At 38.0% G+C, this 21,855-nt stretch overlaps 1 protein-coding gene across 5 annotated transcripts in view; it reads left to right on the top strand.

Moving 5' to 3' along the window:
* The first annotated feature begins 4,921 nt into the window (after nucleotides 1-4,921).
* TINAG (tubulointerstitial nephritis antigen) overlaps nucleotides 4,922-21,855 on the top strand; it is a 50,608-nt gene continuing 33,674 nt past the window's right edge. For 4 of the 5 annotated variants that reach the window (XM_055810109.1, XM_005238120.3, XM_027787826.2 and 1 more), the window contains exons 1-6: nucleotides 4,923-5,401; nucleotides 9,893-9,956; nucleotides 10,961-11,050; nucleotides 12,645-12,759; nucleotides 19,222-19,345; nucleotides 21,509-21,659. In XM_055810109.1, coding sequence (XP_055666084.1) covers nucleotides 5,032-5,401; nucleotides 9,893-9,956; nucleotides 10,961-11,050; nucleotides 12,645-12,759; nucleotides 19,222-19,345; nucleotides 21,509-21,659 — 914 coding nt within the window. In that variant the 5' untranslated portion in view covers nucleotides 4,923-5,031. Of the gene's footprint in view, nucleotides 5,402-9,892; nucleotides 9,957-10,960; nucleotides 11,051-12,644; nucleotides 12,760-19,221; nucleotides 19,346-21,508; nucleotides 21,660-21,855 lie in introns of all 5 variants that reach the window. The other variant, XM_027787824.2, reaches the window with a different exon arrangement.

Raw genomic sequence — 21,855 nt, forward strand, 5'->3', positions numbered from 1 at the left:
ACCTCTGCATCGCAGCCCTGTCCGGCTGTGCAGGAGCATTTTACTTCCTGACACAGTGCTACGTATTGTGGTTAAGATTAATATTTTAATTAGAATTGCTTCTTCTTTCATTAAAATTAATGTGATGAATTAATTTAAAAAATATTGTCATCAGTTAAAACATCAAAATTAAAACCAGTTTAAATGGAATAATCCCTAAAATACTCAGCCTCTTGCACTATTGGACCTGGTGTAATTTCAATCCAGCCTGCATTTAAACTGCTGAATGCTGGAGCTGTGAAAACAGAAGTTCAGCAATGAGTAAGATTCTCCGTACGGGTAAAGTATATATTTTTCCCTTTATACAGGAGCACACACATTCTTCAGAATGTCACGAACATATTGATAGACATATGAGGTTTGTTATCGTATTGGTTTCTTTTCTCAGTGGAAAAATAATAGAAATCGCGTATATCTTGTGGACAGCATACCCATTAACCAGATGGTGAAAAAAACACCAACATTTTGGTGAGTTCAAGAGATGGTTCCTAGGGACCAAAATCAACACATACAGGTAAATATAGCAAAAAAAAATATTGAAAACTTAAAAAAAATAGGTAAAAATTCATACATATAAACACATTTGTAACTAGAAGTGAGTTATAAATATTGTATAAGATGTAATAGGTCTACCCACAGTAGAGCACTGAAGTGGGCAAAATTCATGCTGAGAACCAGTGTGATTCTCAGAGGTCTTTATAAGCTTTCCTGCCTATTTTTTCCAAAGCGTTTTCCTTTCCTCTGAATTTATTCCAAACCCAACTTTCTTTTCCTCTTGAATTTCATTTTTGTAAAGCCCAAATCCCATCTAGCATTTCTAGCCAAGATAATTACTCACATGCTACAGTTTAGGTTTAAATTAGCCCAGGTGATAGACTGAAGCCTGTAGGTGGAAGGAGCAGAAGCAAGAGAAAGATCTACTAGGATTATAGAAAGGGCAAAAGAGGAATCCTTTCATTGACCTCTGGGTTTATGAGTTTGTTAATCTGTGGATATTTCAAAAAACAGTTTCCTTATCTGTTTAAACAGCTTCTGTCTATGAATGAAAAATGAGACCATATTGGCAATTACAGTCTAGGAAGTCTATCCTGAGAAACCAATGGAAAAAGTATTAAGTGGAAAAAAAAGTCCTTTAAGGAGAGATTGTAAGAAGCAAAACTCAACACAAAAAATTTATTTCTTTTTTCAGTAGCACTATAAAATTAATGGATGCTCCTTATTCAGTAGTGTAATAAATTTAGTCCAAGTTCCAATGCCTTTACCCTGCCTTTATTAATTATTTTTCCAGTAAACTTCACATTCCCATCAGGATCATAATGACTGCCTATGTTAAGCCCTTGCTAATGGTACCCTTTGCCCCCTCATCTTCTCTTGCAGTCTGATATACAGTATTCACGCCATCCTGTGCCTGCTTGTGATGTTTCTGTTGTTGCTATGTGCTACAACTCAAGCTGACAAAAAAAGACTTACTAAAGTTGCCCAAGTGAACTGCAGGGAGATGTGCCTAGCACAAGGGATGTATCTGGGCACTGACACGGAATAAGCTGTGGGAAGGAGGGTCAGAATTCATTACTTGAGAAAATTTGGTTGCTGCATGAGAGACTAAGGGTAACCCTTGGCGCAAAAGTTCAGCTGTCTGGGATCCAGAGACTGGTTTGGTGTGGCACAGCTCTGTGGTCTTGACTGAATTTTAATGAGAAAATTGCTTAAATAGCAGGAAGTTCACAAGCTAAAGCTATGCAAAATGAGAAAAGTGAAAGCACAGACAGAAGCATTTTGTTAAAATGCAAACAGTAACAGCTCAAGGATACAAAAGGAAAAAATCTATACCTTAAGGTATTAAAAAACCCCCAGAGAATCAGAATGCAGAGGTGGCAACTCAGCAACACTGAGGATCAGCACAGACTCCTGGCTGCTTTACTGGGTTTTGTGAGCATGTTAATAGTGAGTATCTAATATGAGTGTTAGCCAAGTCATAATTGTTTTATGTAAACAATTTGTATATATCATTCTTGCAGTGTCTCTTTGTACATTGTAAAAGATGTTTGAACAAAAATGAGCTGATGATTTCTATGTAAGACTGCTCTCACTTCTGCAGGGAGTGGTATCTAGCCACACACTGGGGAATCCTAGGCTTTTTCTACACTAACCAATTCATACAGCCCAAAGGACCCCGGTCCTCTTGTGACAGCCAGGAGAAAGATGCCATGGTCTTCTGATGGGGTGGGCTCTGCGGTTTGTCCTGGCAGTTACCTTCAGCACACAGAGCCTCACCAGCCATTGCAATCACCTGTACCCTGCAGGTGACTAGAAATGAGAATTTTATGGTGCCCAATAGGCTCATTCAGACAAATCAGGGAGACTTTTGAAAGAAACTCTGTGGAATAATCCTGCGCCAGCTTTAAAGAGATTCTTGGATATTTTACATTGGGTTTTATTTGTTACTCCACAAAGTGTTCAGTGTTATTAATATTTAAATTCTTGCCAAATGTGTGGTGTTGAAACAGATAAAGTCAGACATTTATGTACTTAACTGTGCAGACTGGAACTAGGACTTGGACCCTAACTCAAATGTTTAGCAGAGCTGTTATGCTTGGAAAAGGTTAATCTTCAATAGAGAAGAAGGATCATGTTTAACTGTTTCTACATAGTTACAGGTAAGTCAATGTGTGCTTTCATACAGTGAATGGAGAGCTACTTTCGCTTACAAAGCATGCTACTTTTGCTTGGAATAAAAACATTTGCCAAACCACAATAGAATAGATTTGTGGTTTTTTTTCAGGTTTGCACACATGCCAGCACTTTGGAAAAATAGATTTTATCAAGTTTCAACACTGTTTCTTGTGTCACAAATCAAAGCTGTTTAGAAGCACATTTTCACGTCCCTTTAAAAGAAATCTAATTCCTGTGTAAACTAGCTCACATAATTTCCAAGCAAATCTTTTGCCTCTGGTTTATCATCAGCAAGTCTTTGAAGCTGAAAATTAAAAAAGACAACAACAAAACAAACCGCCAAAGAAAACCAAATGAAACCAGGGGTCTGTAGTTTAAAACACAGGCATGCCTTTTCACTTAATCTGATGGTGAGTAACATTTATCACATAAGATAGCTTTTCTATTTTTTATGTTTTCAAGGGAAGGAGATAACTTTGTAAAAATATTTCCAAAGATCTGTCATAACAAAGAGGATTTGCATTTTGCTAATGTTAGTGAAAAACAGGAGTCATTCTCTTGGAACTGATGGAGCTGCATAGACAAAAGGAAAAGAACTGGATCATCATGTCTAGTGAGCACTTCATCTGAGTTTCCATGAACATGTCTTTTCTTATTTTCCTCATGTTATATTTGATGCATTCTAGCAGTCAGTGACAGACTTTAAATGTTGTCCAGATTTTTGCCTCATAAACAATACTTAGTAAAAAAAACACAAAGCGAACTGGAAGGCTAAGATTTATATCCTATTAGTGATGTACAGTGATTGCATGTTGCTGACCCTGGCCTTTCTGTTAACTTCCATACAGAAGATTGCTTGCAACAGAGCAAAGTAAAAACCCTGTGGTCTGATGCAATTTTCCCTCATCTGCAGTTCTTTAGCTGTGGTGGGGACAGTGTGGGAGGAAGGTCCAATAAAAGCACTGCTGACAAGATACCATAACAAGACCTGAGCATTTGAATTACAAGCTTATATGTATAAACATACACACTTTCCTTCTTAATGTCTCTGCCATTCATAGCAAAGCAACCAAACCAGCTGTGTTCCTAGCTGTGCTTTCAAAAGTAGCTGCCCTTTGATGCTATGACTTCCTGTGGCACTGAACAGCCCAACTGAAGTCACAAAGGGAAATATCCCCTTCATTCCCTAGAAAACAGTCTGTCATCAACTTCTGCAGCTTCATCTCATTTACTACAGAATGGAGACAAAAAGATGACTCATTTTTACCTCTGCTTGTTCAGCTCTGGAGACTTAAATTGTCTTGTTACAGTTCAGATTTGAAACTATGATTTTTTTATTGATTTTTTTTTTTTTTTTTTTTTTTGCAATTTAGCTTTGTATGTTACCTCTGCTAGGAACTTCAAAGTTCTTTGCTGCTTTTTTCTGATTCTTTTAAATTTTGGCAAAAGTACCATGCATATTTCTTTAGGTCTGCTGTTCAAAAACCTGGAGACCATAGATCAAGCAGTAAGGGCTGTTAGACTTACTTTTTGATATCTGCTCTGGTTTTCCTTGTGATTTTATTACTACAGCCATTTCCTTTTAAAATAGGAATCAACACTCATCAGTGGGTATTTATTACACTATTGCCAAGTTCATTTTGACAAAAGATATGCAAACCTGGAAAGAGTATCTTTGGGTAATAGTTTATACTGAATAATCCCCTGACTTTTTCTGAATTTGCCAACAGTAAAAAGATTGCAAAATGAAACATATAAAGCTAAGTTACATCACTGGAAACAAGATTGAAATGGGGGATGCAGGGTAAGTTTGCTGCAGTGATACAGTCCTACATGTAAGAAAGGAAACTGTAGATGAAATTCAACCTAAGTGTTATATAGTTTCCAATCAAATGGACAACAGGTAAACGAAGCCTGAAAGAAAGACAGCTTCCATTGACACCATGTACTTATTCCTCACATTGTTTTGATCTTAGAAGCTAAAAGTATAGAATTAAAATACTGGACCATGTGTATTCTGTATATTCTGAAACCTTTACTATAAACTTTCTCATTTCCAAAAGAATGTACCCAATATCTCATAATGATGAATACATAGTTGTGGCTCTGTTTCCAGTATCTCTGTATCTTGGGCAAATAAATCAGTTTACAGTGTCTGACTAATAATTAACACATACAGAGTCTTCCTAGAAAATTGTAGTCTGCAGCTTTGTTCAGATTTCTTTCTGAATACCAGCTGAAGGTATTACATCTACAGTAAATGAACATTTACTGATAAAGTACAGAGGGCCTCAAGAAAAGGCTATTAGAGGCAGAAGAATGTGGCTTAAAAGTCAAATATTGCTCTTATATTGCTTTGCAAGTGAAGTTTGGATGGCAAAGCAGCGTGACTCTAGAAGAAAATTCCCCCGAGGACTTTACTCTGTTGAAGACGGCGGTTCTGCAAAATGGAACAGGCTAAAAAGGAATCTGTATCAGGGAAGATCCTGCAGGGTACGAGGCTGTTGCACAGGAAGAAATGATGACTGCAGCTTTAACATTGTCTCTAGAACAGCTATATGTTACTGTGACCAGTTCTGTGCCTCAGGTTCTCCTGGCCCTGTAGACTGTTGTGCTGACTACTGGGATGTCTGTGACCACCCTGTTGAGCCCACCAGATCAGATGAGCCTTGGCCACCTCCAGCATCAGGTAGGTACAGAGAAAATGCTCAGCTGGCATTAATGCATCATGATAAAAATAATCTTGCAAGTAAGAGGACTAATTAATCTTTAGAGTGTATACATCCTAAAAATGTGACTAAAGACATAGTGGACAAACACAAAAAGTATGAAACTAGAGTAAGTATTATGCTTGTAAAGATAAAGTATTTCTTTATCTCTAGGGCTGTATTTCTAATGTTGATTAGATCATATTTCTGTTGGACAGAATCTCTGTTTTACCTGAAACTTCTCAGAGTTAACCTCATTGAGTCAAAATTAGTGTAATATCAACAATTTCAATAGAGCTTCACAGATTAACATGAGATGGACAGCAAGATCTAAATTTTTTTATCCATCAGTACAAATAAATCACTAAGACGACTGAGAGGTATTCTGAATGATACTGCTCTGAGATAGTCTACAATGATTTTGATCCATCATAGTTTTCCTGTGGGACACTATCTTTCCTCCTCAGGTGCAAAGTAGGTGGAGGGATGTGGTTAGAACAAGGATTTCTGGCCTATTTTAGTTTTTACTAGTTAGTTTGTAGTGAAAGTTTTCTCCAGGACTACTCTAAACTCAGTATATTTTTATTTAGAACTAGAGACTGCAAACAAAAATAATAATAAAAAAAAATCTATAAACAGCTGGTCCTCCCTTGGCTCCTGCATAGACCAAATCTTTGCTGGTGAGAAAAGTTTAGAATTATGAATTTTAAGACTTTGTAGCTTCTTAGCATTAGGAGACCAAATCTGGCTGAAAATATGGACATCGTAACAAACTTTCAAAAGCCTAAAATCAACAAAAATACTACTATCATTTTTTAATGTTAACTGTTTCTTTGCAGTAACCCTACTGCTTGCATTCCAGCACTCAGACCATAAGCTCTTCAGGAGGCTGTGCTCTTAAGCCAGGCATGCAACCAAAATCTGATAAGTGCAAGTGACAGAAATGCTGTAAAACAAATTTGATTTTCCAAAGTGTTTCTAATCATCTAAAATAATGTTCTGTGATTTATGTGAAGAAAGACATCTATTTCATATTTATTTTGTGCAGCGGTGTATTTTATTGCCAACAGATTAAGGGGTTGTTGTCATGAGCTCTGCATAAACATTCAGCAGCATTTCTGCTCCAGAGCTGGCAGCCTGTGGGTCTAGCTTGGCAAACTGTTTCATGTAAACGAATCACTACAAAACCTGCAGCAGTTTGCCATGTGGGTAGTGCCATAAGCCTACCTCTTAAACCAGGGGTCCTCAAACTTTTTAAGCAGGGGGCCGGCACGCGGATGAAGTGGCAGGCAGTCATCTGCGGCTGCTTGGTTTCCCCCCCAACCCCCGGCGGGGGGGGGCGGGGGGTTCTGTAAATACCGGGAGCCACACTGAGGACCTTGGGGGGCTGTATCCAGCCTGTGGGCCATAGTTTGAGGACCCCTGTCTTAAAGGTAAAAGTGTAACAGAAGGTTTAGATAAGGGAATAGGTAAGGGGTAATATTTTTACTGCCTTTCTTAATCCATTTTTTTTGCATCTGTGTTCGCTGTTTTGTAACTCTGACTGTACATACCTGCCAGAGATAGCAGTTGTATTTATTCAAGAACCTTCACTTGTTCTATAGGTGAGCTTGTATCTTTTTTTTTATATCTCATCTCAAAACACAATCCTGTTTTTCTGCTCCTTAAAGTGCTTCCCTGATGGAAAGTCTGCAGCTGTTTAAAATCTGTTTATTGGATATTTTTGATGTAAATAGTTTAGAGGGTAAATGGAGAATAAAAAAGCAGCCAAAATACAGCAGAAAAAAAATAACTTGAAAGGAACTTCCTGGAACTGGAATGTCTGAGGAAAAGGGAAGAGAGAGTCTAATTGGAAGGAAAAAACAGAGAAGCAAAAAGGACTGAATGCCTGAAAATTATGAAGTATTTTTAGAAATTACATAAGTGTATTAGCTGACTTTTAGTAACTGAGACTAAGCTTCTGCCTTTGGCTGAGAATTATTTAAGCACTAGAAGACCACATACACCAAAGTACTTTTCACCTGGAAGATTTTTGATCTTTTGGTTGCCTGTGGTTTTGCTCTCAGTGCTTCCTGAGTCATAGTTCTTTAAATAAACCAATAAACTGAAGTATATATGGGCCAGAGTGAGCAGCAATAAAATTCCTTAGTGCTTTATTTCTGGATCCCTGTTTATTCACTTGACTTGGTGCACAGCAGCAGTAAGCAATGTTGTGACTTCTTCCATGGGTGTGCACCATGCTGAGGGCCAGTCTTGATTTAACTATGTAGACCTGCTTTGACTTTGTCTTTATGAAACCAGCATTCAGTAGGTTTTGATGGTTTTCATGTTTCAGCAGAAACTGTGCATGTTCCTCTCTTAGATACCAAATAGAAGTTCTGATTGGTATTCCTATTTTTTTGTTATTAAAATAATTGTTAGAGTTTTATTTATTGTCTATATTTATTATTTATTTTATCTTTTTGTTTCAAAAGCTTTGTCAGGGCCAACACACTGGATCCCAACCTGGTGGTGATATAAAAGTGATGTGTAGAGAGTTTTCTAATTGCTTTTACACTACACAGTCAGGATCTGGCCTACAAGCGAGTAACCCTGGGGACATTTCACTGACAAAAGTACTGACATCAATACTGGGGGCAAATGCAGTCAGTGTTGTGAGGGTATAGGAATGTCAGCCTGGGAGGGAAGTCCTCGTGTATCAAATACTGTTCCTTCCAGTCATGTTTTTAACATCATGTAATCCCATTCATGAAGTCATCAGGCTACATCTTTAAATTAATTAATTTCCCACTTAATACATTTATATTTCAACCTAATATATTCACAGCCAGATGATCTTGCTGTGTTCCCACGCAAACAGTGTCTTTTAGCTTAGATATCTCTGCTCTCTGCCACCGATGCCTCAGGCAGCACTCCCAGCTCTCTCTCTGCAATTAGGCTAGACCAGCGAAACTGTACGGTTTTAATCTTCAGTTCCCTAAGCACATGTTATTAGAAAGCTTCCGTACTTCTCCAGGTTTGCATTTTTTGTCAGGGATGAGCAGTGATGCCCACCAGCAGAGCTCTGGCCTGCTGCTCAGGTGCTGCACCCATACTGCCTCCCCTCGATATATTTGAAATATATTTGAAATGCTTGATGCCTCATTCCACCTACTGTCGGATGCTGTCTGTGGCAGACTGTGACAAACTGTGACACTTGAGTAATTTGCTTTGCATATTCTCTGAAAAATGTCTCAGATCTTGGTGGAAGATGAATTAGGGCAAACACTTTGGGCCTCAGACTACTTAGGTGGGATGTATCTCACCTGCGCCTGCACTAGCTAACGCAGCCTGCTGTGTCATTAACCGGGAAAGGCAGGCACCTGTAACTCACTCATCAGCTCTAGTCTGCTTCGGCACCTGGGTGTGAAATTAGCTGTGGCTCAGAAGAGCACTCCTGCCAATAAAGGTGGCCCAGGCAGCCCAGGCACACGTTGTATGCCTGGGCAGAGGAACTGCAGCCTTTCTGCGGGAGGAGGATGGCCTTCCTCATACCTGTGGTGGGGAAACAGTATGATAGATCACAAATGTAAGTCACCCTTTATCAATATGAAATATGGTTTAAGCTTCTCGAAAACAGAGTTGAAAGGACAACTTGGGCATGCTGGCTCCCAGCCTTTTCAGTGGGAGAAGGAACGTGACCTCTACCTGTAGGCTTACCAGTGGAGGAACCGTAAGAACAGGCTGGAAGACAGGGACCCATGTGTGAAATGTACAGTGTTTGTGAGAGCCTGGATCCAAAGCCCTGCACAGGCATTCTGGGTCTTTCTTTCACTGAAACTTTGACTGAAGAAACAGTTTACGTGGAAGATCTTAAAACACACACAAAGTCTTTTCTTAGTGAAACGTTATCAAAGAAGAAAATTAGGAGTCTTGTATTTGTTTGGAAAAACCATCGCTCAAATCAGGTTTTATACTGTGTTTTGGAGTTGGAGAGTATATGAAACATACATTTACCTTGAAACATGGTTGAACCGCCTGTTTTTCAAAGAAGAATTAAACCATTGAGAAAAAATAATATATGACAATAGGTTTAGAATAGTTACTAGTTTTTTGAATTCTATAACTGGAAAAACTTATTTATATTTTAATTGCCAATCAGAAAATATTTTTTATTAGAAATATATTCTTTTTAAGTTTATTACTAGAAAATAACTTTATTTAAAGAATTATTTTTATTTACATATAATTTTTCGGTGGGTGTTTTGAATCTGTTGCTGATTTTATTTGCTATGAGTGATCATGTGTTTGGTAAAAAGTTAAAATACATCAAACTGCCTTCATTACTCTGAAGAAGCTGGAAATGGATGTTGCTTTCAACTAAATAATTTACGCATACTGCATTTAACCAATTAATTCAATAGGAGCGAGTTTTGAGTTAATTCACTGCAAAAATGATTATTTTTTCACACCTCTATATGTTATGTTGGCAGGTTGTTATAAAGATGGCCGATATTATGGAGAAGGAACAATAATTAAAGACAACTGCAATTCCTGGTAATGTTTCAGAGAACAGCAAATTGAATTTTATTTAACATATGTCATGAAACAACAATTAAGGTAGTGAGCATCTTTAAATTCATATTAAACATGTCTGCTGGAATAGTGCTGTATTAAGATATTGTAGAAATAGATTACAGACAATTTAGAAGAATTGCAAGAGGTCAGTGGACTTTCTAATCAAAATATGAAAATGGAAGTATTAAAGTCCCCTCCTCAGTGTCTAATTCTGTCCTGCTCATTCAGTCTGCTGGCTCTGACCTGAGTAGAAATGGTTTCGGCCTAGACCTGGGCATTGACCTGAACCCTGGCAAAACAAATATCCTTAAAGCTTAGGGGATTATTTATAGAACGTCTTCCTCTGTTTCTTTGGCTTGAGTGATGAGACCTTACATTATTTTGTGAGAGGAAGAATATATGTATGTATATTTATGTAGGAAAGAGATGAACTGTTTGCGCATTCCTTTAACTGCCCTGGGACAGGAGCAGACAGCACAGACAGGAGCTCTGCTACTGACCCTGGCAGTCAGCTGCCTAAGCCACCTCCCAGCTTTGCCTCTCCAAAATCCAGCCCTGCACCTCCAGCTCCAGAACAGCCGGGGGGCTCCAGCAGCACTCAAACAGGGCTGACCCCCATGCTCCGACTTCAGACCAGCATCCCTGGAGCAAGGTGTCTATGGCCATATGGCTCCTTTCTGGGTTTCCACAGTGAAAGTTGCTCAGAGCATCTCATTTAATGGACATTGGGTTTTTTCCCTGTTTTGGTCTCGCAAAGATGGAAGCAAAATTTTTCAAATACAACCTTTCCCACAAGCTGTCAACCTTCCCACCTTGTTCCAGTTACGATTCATAAGGTAGTGAAGTAGCATTGTGTTTTTATAAACACTATGTAACATTTATATTTTTTATACTTTTTTCTACCCACCTTCCTTCTGCTGTTAAAATGCATATTTTTCCTTTGACAATTAATTTTCTGCTCAGTGATATTCTTGCCCTTTCAGCAAATGCTTCCAGAGTCTCTGGAAATGTTCAAAAGAAGTATGCCTTGTTCGCCAAGACTTAATTCAGCACATCAATTCTGGAGATTATGGGTGAGAATGCTTTTATTTTAAAGTTTTGTTATAAACCACTGTATTGCTCATTGTATGTTTGTATGAATTACAAGTTATGCAGTCACCCCCACCCCTTCCTTCCCCAATTACATTACAACAATTTGATGGTAAATGTACATCTGTGAAACTTTCCTAAATCTCTGGCAGATGATGGAGTTTTAAATGGAAAGATAAAGTCTCATGCTGATAGGAGTTGACATTGTAAACATAGCTCTAAAATATTTTCCAAGTTTAGTACAAGTTTTTTCTCACAAAACACTATTTAGATCACCTTCCCTTATACTTCACTTTATTTATTACTTGGGATAGATACTTAAAGTAATTTTTTCTCTTCCCTCAAAAGCATTGTTCTACATGACATGACTAGGTAGCATTGAAAGAGGAAAGGATGGGCCAAATGGGGACCAAAATATCAGAACTGTGTAGGGCTTTGTGTTTTTCTTACTACAAGTTCTTATCCCCTCCAGGTAGCGCAGAGGGATTAGGGGCACCTCAGTACCACAGCTGAGCCCTGGGAGCCTGCTGGCTGTTTACAGACAGAGATAGAGGGGCTGCCTCCTTAGGAACTGAGGTGCAAAATTCACCAGTGAAGCCTGCCCAGATTTCAAACTGTGACTTAGTGCCAAAAAATTTTCTACTTCATTGGAGACATTTAAACCAACTGAGTTAGGGTAGACACTTCATTTAAGCACCTGGTGCCCCTCACCTCTCTATCATCAGTGGTAATTGGTAAGGTTTGCCCAGGTAAGATACGATCCAACAAGCAGGTGCTTGTATTCTTCTCTGATTACAAGAAGGCCAAGAGCAGTGAAGCTTCTCATTTGGGCAGCACGAATCCCACCTCCTTGTTCCTCGTACACAAGCAAGAAAGAAATGGGTAAAGAGAATGCTTTCAGCTTCTTGAAAGCTGTGGCTCAACCCTTTTCCAGTAATAACGTGTTCTGGCATGTTCCAAATGTGTATTGCTGCAAGGTATTCTTTTTCTGTTGTGTATACAGTTTGCAGGGTTAACACTACAATCTGAGTCTACTCTACCTGTGAGTAGGGAGGAAATAATTAAAGAGCCATGGGGAGCCTTTTCTTTCAACCTGGCTATTGGTGTAAAACCCAGGCAGAAGGTGTTAGCTGGGCTTTCTGCTGGGTTCAACAGTGTCTCACTGCAGGTGCACCAGAGCTTGAAGGCAATGTAAGTCACTACATAAAGCTGTTCATTCTCTGTGGGCATCTTGTCTGAAGCACAATTTGAGCGTAACCTCAGTAATTGTTATGACTGAGCATCTTGTTTTCCAGTACTCCTCTGAAGCATTGCATGCTCATCTCCTGCAGGCTGCCATGATGGAGATTTCAAATCACTTATTTTCATATACTGCTGTATTGCTCCATCCTACAGTCATTTGCAGTGGAAGAGTGTACTAAATATTTTCTCATGCATATCGAATAAAAGGTTTTGAAATGTAATTTGAAAGATTTATTTCTGGATGTTTTTGTTAGTGGTGTTCTTACAAAGGAGCAACATATTGATGTGAATAGTATCTCTAACTTGGGTTTTGTTTGTTTTCTGTCTGTGAGGAAGATGGAAAGCTGACAACTACAGTCAATTCTGGGGAATGACAGTGGAAGAAGGTTTCAAAAAGCGCCTGGGCACCTTCCCTCCATCTCATTCCTTGCTGAACATGAGAGAAGCTCCTGTAAGTGTGGTGTATAATTGTTAATTTTTTAAAATAACTTCATCACGTGGAAAAATAAATGTGAAAAACTGTAAGATTATGATTCAGGGATTTAAGACTAAATGTTTCCATGTTGAATATGAAGCTCCCAGAATAGTTCTCTAAGTCACAGAATATGTGGTCCTATTGGAAATCAAACAAGGAGGAGAAAAAACAAATGCTAACCATTGGGAAGCTACACACCAATATTAACTTAGTGTTGTAGATCACCGGTGTTTGAAATCTTGACTTCATTAGGCTGGTTTCATATGATCCTCTTCATTTGCTAATCATTGCACACACAGCTGTAACCATAAAATATGAATTGGGGGATAGTTCATTAAGGATAACAACTGAAACTAAACAGCAATCTTTGAAAGAAGCTCTGAAAGCCCATAGGATAAAGCAGTGTAAAGATGTGGTAGGAGGCTGGGGTTTTGGCCAAATGGAAAGAAAAATGATGGAAAGCATTGGAAAATGAGATGGTTGTCTACTACCAGCTTTCTAAAAGTCTTGGCCATGGCCATTTTCATGGCAGCTAAATTAAATTTCTTATCTTATATTTATGCTCAGATTAGTTCTGCATCAAAGCAAATATACTTTAGGTAGGTAGGTTGAGTAATTAAAGAAGAAATGCATAGTTATTGAATACAGAGTAGATTTTCCAATGCTTTGGATCAGTTTCTTAGCTTCTTAGAAGACCCCAAACTATGGAAATCATGGACTGAAAAGCTAACTACCTCAACATAATGAAATTAAGAAAACTGCAAGAATAAATAGCTAGATCCAAGGTTTGCAAGTGACATAAAATGTAATGGGTTTTTATCTTTGGCTTCTATATAGTTCAGGCAAGTATTAACATTTGATTATCTATTTGAAGTCAACAATTAATCCTTGTTCTTTGTGTGTTATGGCAGAAGGGTTTCCACATCATGGAAGACCTTGTGGGGAGCACAAGCAGTGAGGAGCTACCACTTGAGGGAATCTGGGAAAGAGGGGGAGGGTCATGTGCCTCCACAACGATTCTAACAATCCTAACACTTTTTCTTGATGCAAACTGGTTCTTTGCCTCACACAAAGTCAGTTCCCTGCGCCAGCATGGTGAGGCATTGGGTTGTGGCCCAGACTGGCCAGCTTGCTCAAAATTACATTAAGGGGGATTGTCAGAGCAAGAAGTTGACAGAAATTAAGCTTTGGAGTTTTGCCTTGTATAATTCGCTAGACTACTTTTTGCAGCCAAAGAAGGATCTGCTTCAGTTGAAGATGGCAAGTCAAAATAAGACAATGACATAAAAGAGTTTAGTGCAGTCTTTAGTAAGTATCTGCCACAAATTACCAGCAAAGTGCATTGAGGCTCAAGAGACTTGGGGTTGATTTGTTGTTGGCTTTTTATCTTGAGGAATACCATGTGATGCTTATATAACAGAAGCAAAAAGTGGGTATCATGTACCTGGCTCAGAGGGTGACATCTACATTACTAGGTACCTAGCTAGGTGAGACAAATCCCACCTGGGAAAACAAGAAAGGGAAGGTAACAAGAATTTCTTTACAATATTTCCTCTTTTCCTTTCAGTTTGGGTAGCTGGTCGCTCAGTAGTCCTGCATTAAGTCCAGCCTATTGAAGCATTGTTATTAAGTTTCATGCAGCTTCTTTAAACTGCTACACTATTTACAGCTTTTGTTCCACTGGTACGTTTCTCAGGCATATTTTCTCTATCTACTATCTTTTTATGAAATCTGTGAGCCACAATCCAAATATCTCTGGCCTTGCCAGACACCCAAGGAGCTTCAATGCATTCTTCTCCTGAAGTCCAGCTTTGCACATTCATGCATTTAGCCCTCAGGAAGTCCTATGTGTTGTTGGAAGCACAAGCTTTGCACAGGACTCTAAAAAAACCTTTCTCTCTACTTAGAAAAGCTAAAAATAGAAAATAATCATATCTGTATGACTTTCTCAGCTTCTGGAGAATTCTTCGAGCTTTTGAAAAATTGCTCTAAATTATACATGAGCCTCTCTCCTTCCCATAGCTTCTCTTCAAAATTGTTAGAACTTTCTTGCTTTTACCCCAGTGGTTTCTCTCTTAGTTATTCTTGATGTTAAAATATTTTTCACTGAAGCTTCCTGTGAAGCTCCAAATCTCCCTCATTCTGTCTCTATAGTTTTGTAGAAAAACGACACCTCTTTAAGTGTCCTTGTTCTGCCTCAGAAAATTTCCTGTCATCTACCACATTTATTACTTCACAAAAACATTTTAAAAAAAAAATTTTTTTCACTCGTAGCCAGCTCCATATCTACTATCATTGCATGATCCAGCAATTTCATGGCATGACTTGGGCTCACAAGGGGTACATTGACAGATTCTTCCAATTGGCAAACAAACAGTGGCCATGGAATTAACTTCCAGGCACTTTTTAGGATAAGTATTTTCAGACACACTTATCCCTGCTTCACCTTCCATAAATAATTTTCTGTTGGTGATATTTTTTTGAAGCACACTAACACAGGTACAAAGTCCTAAAGTTCTAAAAAAGTGAGTTTTCATGACAGTGTTTCCATTAAGCTTCAGCTGTAGCTAGGCGAAGGCTCAGAAGAGAGTAAAAAGATATGATGACATTCAGAAATAATAATTTTAATATTTTTCAGACAAATTCTTCGAGCCTTAATGGCTTGACCTTCAAGTAAATTTATTGAGTACTAATTCATCTGCAGGCTAAGGTACTAGTTACTGTGGATAAATTTGCACTAATTAAATATTCATGCATTCTCTGAGACTATTACTGCCTTTTCCATTTTGCAAGTGAGAAAACTGCAAGTCATTTGCCCAAAGACATATATATATATATATATAGCTGATAAAAATGCTACAATTAGTGTCCAGGAGTTTTTGGCTTTATCTTGTGCTGACCTGATTAAAACTTGGTAGTTTCGCTAATGTAGAAAGAAAACTGTAGCTACCCATTCATTAAATAAAACTTTTTTTTTTTTAACTTTAAATAAAATCATTTCTTCAGCATGCTACTGGTCTACTATTTAGGGAATAAATGACAGTTTCTGGTACCCAAGGGCCTGCTGTTCTAATTATTTTCTACTGTCTTTTGGGGATGCTTGGGACAAGCAAGTTTGTGTAGCAGGGGCTCCTTACTCATTTGCATGGAAAAAAGATTCAAGGATGTCAAATGCTTCTGCATTGACCTCTTTACATCTACGGCATAGTCTTTGTTCTGATGGTGGTGGAGCAGAGGCTTTTTAGTCTAGTTTTTTAGTTTCTTTGACTGACGTATCCAACTACAAACATAGCTTCATAACATTACTTCAAATCAAACTGAGTGACAGAGCTACATTTCATCTTAGAGAAAACACAAACTTCTTGAAGCTGCTCACAGAGATTTTAAGAGGTCTGCTATTAACAAAAGGCTATACCTGCTCCATAAGGTGACACTCATGCCTGGAAGTGTAGTTTAACATGATGGCAAATTGAAGTACCTAAAAGAAAATGGTATGGAACAAGAACTACTGAAATGAGGACCCTCTGCTGCAGAGTATGGCTAGACCTGAACATAGATCTATAGCTAAATACATCACTAAAACTGTTGTGACCCCTGACAAAGCTGAAGCTCCCAATAATGTCATATGTGTTATCTGAGGAGATGTTTAGAAAGTGTTCACTCACTACAGGAGATAGTGTAATCATTCCTGAAGTTCTGTGTAGCACAAAACTAGCTGCCAGGCCTTTAAAACACATTGTGATACATATTTGGTGGTATTCTGTCAGTACGTGTTCTGGCAAGAAGGTACACTGCAGTGGTGGGGTCTGCACCTGCCAGCAACAAGGAGCTCTCCTAAGTGCCATCTTACAAGAAAATGGAATACATACTTTAGTAATAAGGGACCATTTTGTATTAAGTATCAAAGAAGTTGTAAAGGTAATGTGAAGGTATAAAAAGTACACCAGCTGTTCCACTGATACATGACTTTTCATAGCAAAAAAGCTCAGCAGTTGTAGAGCTCTCTCTTGCAAACTGAAGCTCGTGCATAACCTGTTTTGTCTTCACAAAGCAAGTGATGTCCAGAACCTTTTCCCTAGATGAAAAAAATTTTTTTTTGCTTTCCCTCAGAAAAAACTATTTTCACATTTGCAAATTCAGTAATCTTCAGCCTTTTTTCTCTGATGGGCCATCTAACTCTTCTGAAAAAGTCATAGCTGAAGTATGAGTGTTCTTTTATGTCCACTTACCTTTCTGATTTGGCCAGACTGCTTGTTTCAAGGCAGAGAATACATATGAAGGTTTAAAAATAATTTTGCTGATTGCATTGTGCTGTCTGATGCTGGTCCTTGGAGCTGGGCCAAGGGTTAAATAGACTTACTATTTGTCACAGAACAGCAGTGCTTCTCAATATCAGGTTAGCAATTTCTCAGACAAAAAGCTAATGTTTCTGGCTACAGGTCAGTCCTGCATTTCTAAATGACAAGGCTGAGGCTTAATGAGGGATTTGCTCTGGGATTTACAATATGAGGCTATTAAATACATTGGCAGCGGTTTAGGCATACATAAAGTAACACATTGTTGCTTTTCTCAGCTGACTTATTTGTAACATTGTAAGTGGTCATTGCACACTTAAGGGTACTAAACAATCTTTGCCAAATTTTGCTTATTTACTGCTTGATAGTGAGCAGTCTTACCATGTGAAAGAAATTCTATTTGCCTGGGATTTCACCTGTATGATCCATCTTCAAAGTAAATCTTGTGCTTCTGCTTGCTCATTAATAATGAACATAATGATACATAGCAAGGTATTCTTTAAAGGAGCTCTTGCTTTCTGTGTGTCATTTGAGGTTGCAAGTCCCATGTATCTAAGAAGCTTTTGAAAAAGCAGACTTGAAAGTGATTAATCAAAATAATGAGATTAATAATTTAGCAAGATTGAAAAGATTACTGGCTTGTTATGAGTGGAGGTAAAACTTTCAAAAGCACTTAAGTGACTTAACGGCTTGCAGTATACCTTAATGGTATTTAGGATTTACTGCCTGCATCTAATGTAGTAAACCTGGAAGCACTTGAGAGTTACCAGGTCTGGGCATATGACAGACTGTATCAATCTGCCTGTTGGTGCTGTATCCCAGCCTAATGTCGAATACGGATTTGAGGTGCAAGCTTCTTTTTTCCTTACCCACTTCTCAACCATGGATTTTCTGTGGGAAATCCAGGTGTACAAGCTGGGTGGAGGCACCCCTATTTCCCAATGTACGCAACAAAATGATCTGGATACAGCCAAAATGGTAAAGTTCAGTTCCCCAGAGTCCTGAAATAGTTTGAAAGGACTGGCCTCAGATGTTTAAATCACCTCAGGAAAAGGTATGTAGTCTTATAAGTCACATAAACAATTTAGAAATATAGTGCAGCAAGGACACCCAGAATTAGAAGATTAAGTAAAGCAAAGTAAAATAACAGAATGTGAACAGGATAGAGGCCATTGTACTTCAGGGTATGAGCCTACTAGTAGAAAAGAATCATCAGGGAATGTTTTGCTTAGGAACAGATTATCATATTTTGTATATTGTGTTTTCGTCTGGAACAGATCTTATTGTTTGAGACAAACTGATAGACTGGATGGACCAACACTGCAATTCTCTATAGCTATTCCTATTTCCCTGTGCAGCTTAAGCAACCGTTCCCCAAAGCTCAACAGCAAAAAAAAAAAAAAATGGGTCAGTGGTTTTGATAAGTTGAACACAGAGCAGATTATTAGCAGTTGTACCAGATGGTTCTTGCATATGCAGATATTTCTGCAAAGCTTAGAGGACATAAATTAAGGCTGAGGGATGAAGACTGCAAAAAAGGCTGTCCAAATGGCTTTAGCTGAGCAGACCATGAATTTTCATTGACTCAACATCAGATTGCACAGTAGAAGAAAAATCACTGATTTTTTTGTTCTGGAACAAGAATAAGTGCTGGAGATTGAGAAACCTCTGTGTGAAAAAATCAGTGATACACTGTACTGATGCCTCCCTCATGGTAACTAAAATTTCTTGCCTGTAGCCATGTGTCAAGGAGAATAGGATAACAGGTACCTAACTTTGCTGCTATTTGTAGCAGAAGGCTGTTCTTTCAAAAAATGCCAGCTGGATCATAATTAACATGTTTCATAGGGAATTGTTGTGTGAGATAAAAATCAGAGAGAAACTGGCCAGGTTATTCAGGTTGGCAGCTGTGGAGCTCAGCTTTCCAGCTCAGCTAGTGGAGTGCCAGAATGCCCCTGCTCGCGGGGGGCCCACAGCACCTAGCCACAAGGTAACCACTACAGGGATGCTTGGGAAGCCACAGGTACCAAAGCCTTTGGTTCCCTCTGTTTAAGAATTAAGAATTTTAAGAACAAAATTAAGGTAAAATTTAAGAAAAAATTAGGAATAGAAGCATACACAGATGTCCTACATTTTGTTTTAGGGAAACACACTTCCAGAAGAAAAATTTCCTGCATTTTTTGCAGCCACTTATGCATGGCCTGAGTGGATCCATGATCCTCTGGATCAACGAAACTGTGGAGCGTCCTGGGCTTTTTCAACTGCAAGTAATAATATTTTTTTTCTCCTTTTAAAAATACGATTGATGTTAGATGTGTGATGAAAATGTGTAAAGATTAGTAATGAATTAATTTCAGCTTGCTGTTCACTTTTTATCAACAAATTGGAACATTTAAAATTGCTACAGCTTTCTCTCTAAGTTGTGCCAGTCTTAAAAAGTCAATCTGAGCTATGAAGCTTTGCTTTTCATAAGTTTGTGTAATGTAGGGAGATTTTCTGGTGGCAGAAAGTAGAGAATGAGTTGAGTAACACACTTTATCATAACTGGTAGAGTAACTTTTACAAAAATCTGCATTCCCTGTTTGCACAGCTACATGCATGCCTTGAAAGCTTAGAACAGGTAGACTTTTTTTTTTTTTTTAATGTATTTATTTATTTGTGCATTTACCATTGTCCCACCCTTACTACTCAAGTAAATTAAACATAATCTTTTCAATAATTTTCTGAGAGGAAAACTCTGAAACTGCTCAGGTGTTTCTTGAACAAAATACTTTCAAATTCTGTAAGCAAAGAAATGTCAGTAATGCAGTTCAATCTCATGCTACAGCCTCTGGTTTTATGAAAAATGAGCACAAGTGTTTGTGTCATTTTCTCCAAAAAAGCTACAGAGATCAGAATGCTCATTTTTCTTAGGCTGAAATATATCTCACTACATACTGCGTTATGTAAAGATAGAGAAAAAAATTATGCAATCAATCTTTATATGACTTGATCTGACCAGTGGATCCTCATGGGTGCAGTCTTCTGCTTCTTTATATCACAGCAGTAAAAGTAAAAGAAGGAGTGTTTAAGTCAGTTAACCCCAGCTCCCTGCCAAAGCCAGACTGAACACACTCTGTTACCAATATGTCTTGCCCAGTGTAGTTTTAAAAGAGAAAACCAAGAGAGTTTCTGACAGCTCTCCTGACAGATTACTAGAGAGATGAACAGAGCTCACTGAGGGAAACACTTTCCAGATATTCAGTGTAATTTTTCACTTTCATAAGTGAATCTACTGATTTTTAATTCACGTAATTATTTTCAATGCTAAATATTATGAGGTGCATTCCTATGTTGTTTAGGTTCATCTAGCATTTTACTCTGAATTTTCAGTCCTTCTTTGTAAGATTAATTTTTTCTTATCATGAGTAATTCATAAAAGTATTCCAAAACTCTTCAGTAACAAGCTTTTACACATATGAAAATAATTTTTTTATCATGTGACACCTCACAAAAGCACAAAACACAGTCATTGTCGGCTGCCATCAGCAGGTTCAATCTTCTGAAGTTCACTGAAGTTAATGTTGATTTTGATGGGGCTTTAGATTTCAAGGGATTCGTAAAATTTATTTTCAGGTTCAAAAATGAGGAGCTAACAATAATGAAAATATAATTTAAGCACAGGTAATGACTGGGATTGGGGCTTAAGAATTGTTTCATTGTCATTCTTTAAAGAAAGGAGAAGCCGCTTAATTTCATCTACAACTTAGTTAACCTAGTCTGCCTTTAAATCAGTGCATAAATATACTAGTACTTAGAATTACGACTATCTGATTGAGTTCAGACATCTAAAGTGTTTATCTCAGAAGAAGAGTTTTGTGTGATAAGGGAAGGGAGTCCAATGAATCCCATATTTACACATTGATACGAGCATTTCCAAATATTCGTTCCAGAAAACAATATGTATTTTCAGTCTTGAATTTTCTTCTTCATAGGACTGTTCATTTTTGCTTTTCTTTTTTTCTCAAATAAACGAAGCAAAGGTAGAAAAGAAAGAAAAGAGATTATGAGATTAGGCTGCAGAGAGGTGGGGGAGCATTTGCATCTTCTGCTGAAGTCAAGAAGAGATGAATATGCATTTATATACATAGTAGAGACTATCAGACTAAATTATGTAAATGCTTTATCTGATATTTAGGAATGTGGGACTTTATGATAAACAGTAAATCTATGGATTTATAATATGACAGCGAAGTTGCTCATGATGCTTTGCAGTTTCACAGTCCTCTCTCAGAAGTCTGTGCAGTTTATATCCTTATTGTTTTGTAAAGACAGACATCTGCACAGAGAGAAAATACCGAGGTTGTATTTCAGTCCCTCTTTCACAACAACCAATGTGAAATTGTGAGAAATTATTTGGTTTTGACAATGGAAAATTTATTTCAAAACAGGTGTTGCGGCAGATAGAATAGCAATTCATTCTGAGGGTCAGATCACAGACAACCTTTCTGCTCAGAATTTGATCTCTTGTGATACCAGGAATCAGTATGGATGTAATGGTGGAAGTATTGATGGTGCTTGGAGATATCTGAAAACACATGGGTAAATATTTTATCTATCTGTTTTGATTATTTTAACTTGAACCAGTTGTTCATGTTACAATGTTGCTTGTGTTACAATGAGGATTTCTGATCTTTCAAAAAAGATGCATTAGCCCTGTCCTAGGTCAGATAACTGTATTACTTCATGAAAACTATCACTCTCCCATTTACACCTTCTTAAATCACCTTCATGAAGC

The sequence above is a fragment of the Falco peregrinus genome, chromosome 7, assembly GCF_023634155.1.
Source record: "Falco peregrinus isolate bFalPer1 chromosome 7, bFalPer1.pri, whole genome shotgun sequence".
In the NCBI taxonomy this organism is placed as follows: domain Eukaryota; kingdom Metazoa; phylum Chordata; class Aves; order Falconiformes; family Falconidae; genus Falco; species Falco peregrinus.